The sequence below is a fragment of the Arachis hypogaea genome, chromosome 10 (assembly GCF_003086295.3).
Source record: "Arachis hypogaea cultivar Tifrunner chromosome 10, arahy.Tifrunner.gnm2.J5K5, whole genome shotgun sequence".
Lineage (NCBI taxonomy): Eukaryota > Viridiplantae > Streptophyta > Magnoliopsida > Fabales > Fabaceae > Arachis > Arachis hypogaea.
The window spans coordinates 107167262-107176013 of NC_092045.1; the positions used below are offsets into that span (position 1 = coordinate 107167262).

Sequence of the window (8752 nt, forward strand, 5' to 3'; positions counted from 1 at the left end):
CCATTTGCACGTAGCAATGATAGCATTACAAATCTCTTCTGGCAAATCTTCATTTGCAAGCTTCTTCCAATCTTATTTGTATTAGGAACCTTATGTTATTACAATTCACAATTAATTAACTAATTAAGTAGCTTCATGAGTATTACATTTATCATACAAGCACCAACACAATATAAGTAATATCTCATTTATCATACAATACCTTAGAAATTAATGAAGTTTATAATACAAGAATTACACTAACTTCAACTCTAAGTAAAAAGTTGAAGAAATTGAACCAAAAATTTCTGAGCGAACACACAAATTAGTCATCTAACAATTAACTACTGTGTAATGAGAGAGAGAGAGAAAGTGTGTGCTAGAATATTATATTATCCCCAATCTTTATAAATTATTTTCAAAGTTTAAACAAAAATGATTTCATACGCAACACAACACTACAACAACAAACAGCAACTAATATTTTGACTAGTTTCGTTATTATCTTACCCATATCTGTGGGTATGGACCACATGAATCTAGAGCATAATTTATTTTAGATAAAGATCTCTGTTTATGACAAAAATGGTTAAATATCTGTGGGAATATCAAAAAATATAAATTGGTCCCCTTCCATTTTTCCAAACCAAAAAAAATGTATTTTTAGAGAAAGAATAAAAGGCTCCCAACGTAAAGATCCTAATTTCTACACTTGGCTGAAATTTCAGGATCAAGAAAAATTATATTGAATGGAGTAGGTGAAGACCTGCAGTAGATATAATATTCCGCCATGTAGTGACAAAGGTTAACCTTTTATACAGAAATGTAGGAGGGAGGAAAGGGGGATATGTGGATTCACTAAACCAAAAGGGCAATGCCAACAACTATCATCATGTTATCATTTAACAAGCATGTTATTCAAGAATTAGGCTTCTTAATTTTTGAAGGGTACCTTAATTTTTGTAATTCATACATTAACTAGACAGAGTAATCATAGTTGTATTGGTTCTCTTATTTACCTGCCTATGTATACTGAATACTCTATAAAAGAATACTTGTAATTTGTTCATAAAAAGTAGCGAAGAATGTGTTGAAATGAACCATGTAACTATCCACATACTGATGTTCTACTAACCAAACTATGATTGAAATATTAGGATATATTTTTCTTTTGCTGCTACAAGGATTTATTTCGATTTGTTTATTTACAATCTTTGGCACTATTATTTTCTGTTGCTGTTATCTTATGGTAACTTAATTATTGAAAAACAGGTATGAGCAAGATTTTCTTATAAGGCACTTAGGGTTGCTCTTCTTCTAGGCACAAAGCTTTTCCGGTCAGTGATACAGCCAATGCTTGCTGGCGAAGAACTTGGTTTTCTGACTCTGAAATGGAAATTTTTCCTCCAACCTATATAAAGAAAATTGTTTTAAGAAGTTAATTAGATTTATGTTAAGGCAGGTATAGATGATGATGATGATGATGATGATGATGATGATGATAATAATAATAATGGGGAAGATGGGAAAAGAAGTGTGTTATACATCCAAAGGCATAAAAGGTGCACAAATGAATAACATAAATGAAAGTGGATCGTAAAAGTTGATCGACAGGGCTGCTGGACCTCAACCCAGCCACCACACTGTAAGCTATTTTGGTGTTTTCAACCGTAAACACAAGCACAGACAATATCCTTTCATGGATAATGCTGACATCTATGATGAATGTGAAGAAGGAAATTATGTCAACATCCAAAGTAAAAAGTCATGAACTTACTTGTTCATATAATAACATGGTGCAACAAACTTGGAACTGATTCTTGGGTTCCCTTCATTAGCTCCGGTAAAGCCCCATGGGCCGCTAGAATCCATCTTGAATGGCAGAGGCTTGGCTCTGTCTCTCCTGCCTGTAACCTGTGGATGTTGATCACTTCTATTTTAGCAATTATGGAATTATCGAACCTAACAATATAACATGATTTCAACTCCACCAACTTTTTTGGTCCTAGGGTGAGTGAGACTATAATATATAACAAACGGAACTAACCATAATTTTCTCCCTAATGACAACTTTTTAACAATCGCATCACTTAAAATACTAAAAACCGAGATCTAAGCAAAATAATATAAAATATAAAGTTTTTTTGTGTTAACAACAGAGTTTTACTTCCTGTAACATAATAGAGTTTGTTTTTTGTATAGCTGTCAAGTTGGTTAGTTTGTTAGACATAATTATAGCACTATTAGTTAGTAATTTATTTTCCCTTTTGCTATATATATTGTAATTGGTACTCAGTACTCTGTGGTGGTTCTTTTAATCAATTATTCTCTCTTTTCACTTCTTTTCAATTCTTCTTCCATTACTTTAAATTTCAATGACCTGAGAGTACATCACCAACCTTCTTCTTTTCTTATAATTATTTTTGTAATTCACTTGAATTTTAAGCTTGGTATCATTTTACATGGTATCAGAGCGAGAAGATCCAACTATGGCAGATAATTTAGCTAATCCGAATGCAAGCCCTTCATCAAATTCCGCTGCAGATTTTGAGAATTTCACCGCTTTCATGCGTCAATTCTCTCAGTTTTAGGCACATCTTGGCAGATCTAGTTCCTCTTCTGCAATTTCTGATCCGATTAGCCCTTATTTTCTTCATCCAGGAGAAAGTCCTGGTTTGGCTCTAATTCCGCTTAAGTTGACACCTCAAAATTATTATCAGTGGTCGCACGATATGTGGAGAGCACTCAGATCGAAGAACAAGGTGAAATTCCTCGATGGATCCATTCTAAAACCAGGTGAAGGTGATCCTAATTTTGAAGCATGGGATAGGTGTAACAATTTTCTCCTCTCCTGGATCAACCTCTCTCTCAGCCCTGAAATCGCTAAGAGCGTGATGTGGATTAGCTCAGCTCCAGACTTGTGGAATGATTTAAAACGTCGTTACTCACAGGGAGATGTCTTTCGAGTTGGTGCGTTAAAAGAAGAATTTTATGCACTCAAACAAGGTGATCTTACTGTTACCTCTTACTTTGCTATGTTGAAAGCTATTTGGGAAGAATTAGAAAATTTACGTGCTATTCCTAGTTGTGTTGCTTGTGTTAATGGATGTTCATGTGGATTACGAATTGTTCGAGACTATGCTTCTGAGGAATATGTTGTCAAATTCTTAAAAGGATTGAATGAGCAATATTCAAATGTTAAATCACAAATCATGCTAATGAAGCCGTTACCTGAAATCAACACAGTACTATCTATGTTAACCCAACAAGAGCAAGAATTGAATTGTGACCCGTCAAATAGCAACATAGTGACTAACTCTTTAGAGGTGCAAAACTCAACTGGAGGCGGTTCATTTTCTGGAAGAGGCAGAGGCCGTGGACGAAATTCAGGCAGAGGAGGAAATCAAAAATCTTATAGTCGAGGCTACACTTCAAAGTTTTGTAGCTACTGTAATCAAATTGGTCATTTAGCAAGAGACATGCTATAAGAAAAATGGCTTTCCTACTCACCAAAAGCAGCGAGTAGCCAATCAACTTAGCACTGACGAGATAGATGAGAATTCTAGTGCTGAGATTGCTGATTCTAACCAGGATAAAAAGAGCGATGATACAGTACTTGTGTTGACTCCAGATCAGAAGGAAACCTTACTAGTACTCCTTCAACAACCACGCATGCCAACTTCAAATAGTGTAAACCACATTACTTCTTCGGCCACCCTTACTCAACCAAAAGGTAGGCATTGCTTGAGTGTATCATCAAATTTTACTAAAACTTCTTGGATACTTGACAGTGGAGCTACTGATCATGCATCCTATATTCAAGAGTCTTTCAAAACTTTTCATTATATGAGACCAGTTTTGGTAAATCTACCTGATGGTTCTACCATTACAACAAACATTTGTGGCACTGTGCAACTCTCTAAACATTTGATTCTTACCAATGTTTTATTCATATCTCACTTTAAATATAATTTGATTTCAGTGTCTAAACTCACAAAGTCATTACATTGTGAATTAAAATTTACTGATTCTTTTTGTGAGATACAGGTACTCCCATCATTGAAGATGATTGGGCAAGCTAAAGTCATTGGTGATCTTTATGTGATGGATGCTCAACCTTGGAAACTAACTACACCAGAAGTTAACACACATTCTGTAAATGTCACAGTGCAGCAAGATTTAGGAACTCTATGGCATGCTAGACTAGGTCATTTACCATCCAAAAGAATGTCAATCATGAAAAATACATTTCCATTTATTGAATGCATTTCATCATCTCATGTTTGTGATTCTTGCCACTTGGCTAGACAAAAGAAATTGTCTTTTCCCATTAGTAATACACAATCAGAATATATTTTTGATTTGTTACATATAGATATTTGGGGACCACTCTCACTTTTATCTACTGCTGGCCATAAATATTTTCTTACAATTGTAGAAGATAAAACGAGGTTTACTTGGATTTATTGCATGAAACTAAAATCCGAAACTAGAGTGTTAGTAAAAAATTTTGTTCAAATGGTGCAAACTCAATTTCATAAAGTTGTGAAACAAATTAGAACAGATAATGGGATGGAATTTAAAATGAACTCCTTCTATAACTCAAAAGGAATATTACATCAAACATCTTGTGTTGAAACTCCTCAACAAAATGGAATTGTTGAGAGGAAGCATCAACATATACTGAATATTGCAAGAGCACTTTTGTTTCATTCCAATGTGCCAAAATGTTTTTGGCACTATGCTATGCAACATTCAGTACATTTAATAAATAGACTACCAAGCATCTTCTTGAATCATCAAACGCCTTATGAGGCACTTTTCAAGAATAAACCAGATTTGACTTATCTCAAGGTGTTTGGTTGTCTTATTTTTGCTACCACTTTGAGTACTAATAGAAGAAAATTAGATCCTAGAGCTAGAAAATGTATTTTTCTTGGTTATCAATCAGGAACAAAAGGGTCCATTTTGTTTGATTTAAAATCCAAAGAAATTTTTATATCAAGAAACACTGAATTTTATGAACACTATTTTCCATTCAAACAAATACCAAGCACTGATTTTTCTATAGATCAGCCTTCAATTGAATCATCCAATTTTGACCCTTTTGCATTCTTTTATAATAACTCTGCACATACTTCTTCATATGAGCATACTCATGGCATAATTGCACCTCACACCATACACACTACACCTGATTTATCTGCCACTTCTACATCACCTATGGCATCTCTTCATGATATAACAGATTCTGCATCACCCGCCACCTTCGAATCAGCATCTGCATTGGCACCATTGGAACATTCATCCATTTATATTGAGTCACAATCTGCTGCACCAGTTTTGAGAAGGTCTGAACGAGAAAGAAAAACACCCTCTTATCTTAAAGATTTTCATTGTTTCCATATTTCATCACATAGAGATCCAATCCATGTGGCCCAATTACCTTCAACATGTAAGTATCCCCTTTCTCACCATTTGTCATATTCATTGTTCACTCCCAAGCACCAGGCCTTCACTTTTGCTCTCATAAATAACTCGGACCCCAAACACTATTCTGAGGCTGTTATGCATGATTGTTGGAGGAAGGCTATTGAGGCAGAACTCACTGCTCTTGAGCAAAACAAAACCTGGATCATCACTTCTCTTCCTCCTGGAAAGAATGCAGTTGGTTGTAAGTGGATTTTTCGCACAAAATTCAACCCAGATGGCACTATCGAGAGGCATAAGGCACGTCTTGTTGCCCAAGGTTTCACTCAAATTCCTGGAGTCGATTACATTGACACCTTTAGTCCCGTTGTGAAAATGAGCACTGTGCGTGTTCTTCTTACCGTTGCAGCAGCAACGAATTGGCATCTTCATCAACTTGATGTGAATACAGCTTTTCTCCATGGAGACCTACATGAGGACGTTTATATGAAACTTCCAAAGGGGTTGCAGTGTTCCGATCCAAACTTAGTCTGCAAGTTGACAAAATTTTTGTACGGTTTGAAACAAGCTAGTCGCCAATGGAACATCAAGTTGTCTGCTGCACTTGCTGATCTGGGGTTTACTCCATCTGAAAATGATCACTCGCTTTTTACCAAATCCACAGGTACAACTTTCACAGCTATTCTTGTTTATGTTGATGATCTTGTGTTAGCTGGAGATGATTTGAGTGAAATTCAAGCTGTCAAAATGTTTTTGGATGATAAGTTCAAAATTAAAGACCTTGGCCTTCTTAAGTTCTTTATTGGGATGGAGGTATCACGAAGCAATGCTGGTATTGCACTGTATCAAAGAAAGTATGCATTGGATTTGATCACAGACTGCGGTTTGCTTGGTGCAAAACCAGCATCTACTCCTATGGAGTACACTGCTTCTCTGTCTAAGGCTTCAGGCTCCCCTCTTCCTGATGCAACCATCTATCGTAGATTGGTGGGCAGACTTCTATACCTTACTAACACAAGACCAGATCTCAGCTACTCTGTTGGATGCCTATCTCATTTCATGGATTCACCAACTGATGCCCACTTGAAGGCTGCCTATAGGATCATCCGGTATCTAAAACAATCACCAGCAACTGGCTTATTTTTCTCTGTCAACAATTCTTTCACACTATCTGGTTACACTGATTCTGATTGGGGGGCTTGTAAAGACACCCGAAAATCCATCAGTGGTTATTGTTTCTTCCTTGACCAAACTCTTATTTCTTGGAAGAGTAAGAAGCAGGCTACAGTTTCAAGGTCATCCTCAGAAGCAGAATATCGCGCCCTTGCTAATGGCACTTGTGAACTCGTTTGGTTACTCAAACTACTAAAGGAATTCAACATTCTTCCTCCTCTTCCGGTTGATATCTTCTGTGATAATAAATCTGCTATCTATATTGCTTCAAATCCTGTCTTTCATGAAAGAACCAAGCATGTTGAGGTTGATTGTCATGTGGCTCGAAACAAGTTCAAAGAAGGGTTTCTAATCTTAGGCATGTTGTCTCCAGTGAACAACCGGCTGATCTATTCACTAAATCCCTTCCTCCAGGACCATTCTCTCATTTGCTTTCCAAGCTGGGATTACTTGATTTGCACAAACCATATAATACCAGCTTGCGGGGGGATGTAACATAATAGAGTTTGTTTTTTGTATAGCTGTCAAGTTGGTTACTTTGTTAGACATAATTATAGCACTATTAGTTAGTAATTTATTTTTCCTTTTGCTATATATATTGTAATTGGTACTCAGTACTCTGTGGTGGTTCTTTTAATCAATTATTCTCTCTTTTCACTTCTTTTCAATTCTTCTTCCATTACTTTAAATTTCAATGACCTGAGAGTACATCACCAACCTTCTTCTTTTCTTATAATTATTTTTGTAATTCACTTGAATTTTAAGCTTGCTATCATTTTACACTTCCATTTCTTGAATACTAAGATATGCAGAAACTTTCATGTTCTATATATCATATATGTACCAGAAGCTGCTTCATGGCTTGAGGACACTGAGTAAGGAAATAAACAGCAAAAAGCATTGTTTTCGTCGTGGTTTCACTCCCGGCAAAGAGAAGATTGATGATGAAATCTACTACAGCATCATCTGGTAGACTTTCTTCCTCTAGCAGCCTTCCAAGCACACCACTCCCTACAGTTGGAGCATCATTTTTTCTGTGTACCTCTATGGTCTTGTTTATCTTGTTTATGATTTTCTCCCTTGCATGATATATATAGAAACCAAAGAATGTTAATTCAATATGCATGATTATAGTAATACTAATATTTTTTCAAAGAGTGTATTATGCATCTAAGGAATAAAAGGTACTAGAGTCATTTAGTTTTAATATTTGAAGTAAACAAAATTGCATTTAGGTTTGTCCTGAGACTTGCCAAATCATATAAGCCAACAAAACTAATCAGCATTTGTAATCTTTGTATGAAATGCATACCTCTTATACCAAACAGAAAATAAAAGTATAAACCTAACAGACCCAAAAAGTAAAAATCAAATTCATTTGCAGTATGTATACCAAAAACAAAAACACCTTCGAAAAGAAAAAAGGAAATAAATCATGTTCCTTATTAATTTGAAACCAGCCTTAACGTGGTAGTGACATTATACTTGGGAAGCATCCTGCCACCAAAATAACCAGGTCAGTAACCAATTTTTATTTGACAAATCCATAGAAACAATCAGTGCACTAACCTGATATCTTTCATGAAAAGCTGTTTGGGCTTTTCCACCAAACCTGATATCATCCCGGAGTATTTGCTCCTCAGCCAAGTAGGTCATAGACAAAGTTAATTTTATTTTCCATTAATATTTAAGCGGAAAAGAAGGTCATAAAACAGAAGGAGACAAAAAAAGGAACCTTTCAATATTCTATCTTAACATATCTCCCAACTACTTCTACAACTTCCAAATCACAGAAGAGAGAATAATACTGCAATAAATAATCCTAATACTATAGTTTCTGCATAGATAAATTTATCTGCTGCAATAAGTGATTAAGAGAAGCCATAAATTTCTAGTAGTGATTCGTACAATAAATTTGCAATTCGACATTTTAATGCACTGTCATCCCTCTCCAATTGACATATCTTTATATATATTGTTTATATTAGATTGCATAACCATACAAAGTAGGGGGTTAAAAAAAGATTTTTTTTTGTTTAGATTTTATATATACATTTTCTATTTGTAATGGATTAGATTTCTATTTAGTATTATTAATTTATTATAATGAACATTATAGATATAAAACCTTCGAGATACATATATTTTTCTATGAGCAGTGCTACACATA

General features: G+C 35.2%; 1 protein-coding gene and 1 long non-coding RNA gene across 2 annotated transcripts; one reads left to right on the top strand and one right to left on the bottom strand.

The window, feature by feature from the left end:
* Window positions 1-874: 874 nt before the first annotated feature.
* On the bottom strand, window positions 875-1976 carry LOC112718347 (uncharacterized). Its single transcript, XR_003160774.2, has 2 exons — window positions 1757-1976; window positions 875-1390 (listed from the first exon to the last, which is right to left on the bottom strand). It is a non-coding gene; the product is annotated as an uncharacterized lncRNA (long non-coding RNA).
* Window positions 1977-2441: 465 nt separating this feature from the next.
* LOC140175748 (uncharacterized) lies at window positions 2442-7077 on the top strand. Its single transcript, XM_072204296.1, has 5 exons — window positions 2442-2550; window positions 2641-3305; window positions 3451-3921; window positions 4027-4186; window positions 5051-7077. The coding sequence occupies exons 1-5, from the start codon at window positions 2442-2444 to the stop codon at window positions 7075-7077; spliced, it is 3432 nt and encodes a 1143-aa protein (XP_072060397.1).
* Window positions 7078-8752: the final 1675 nt, after the last annotated feature.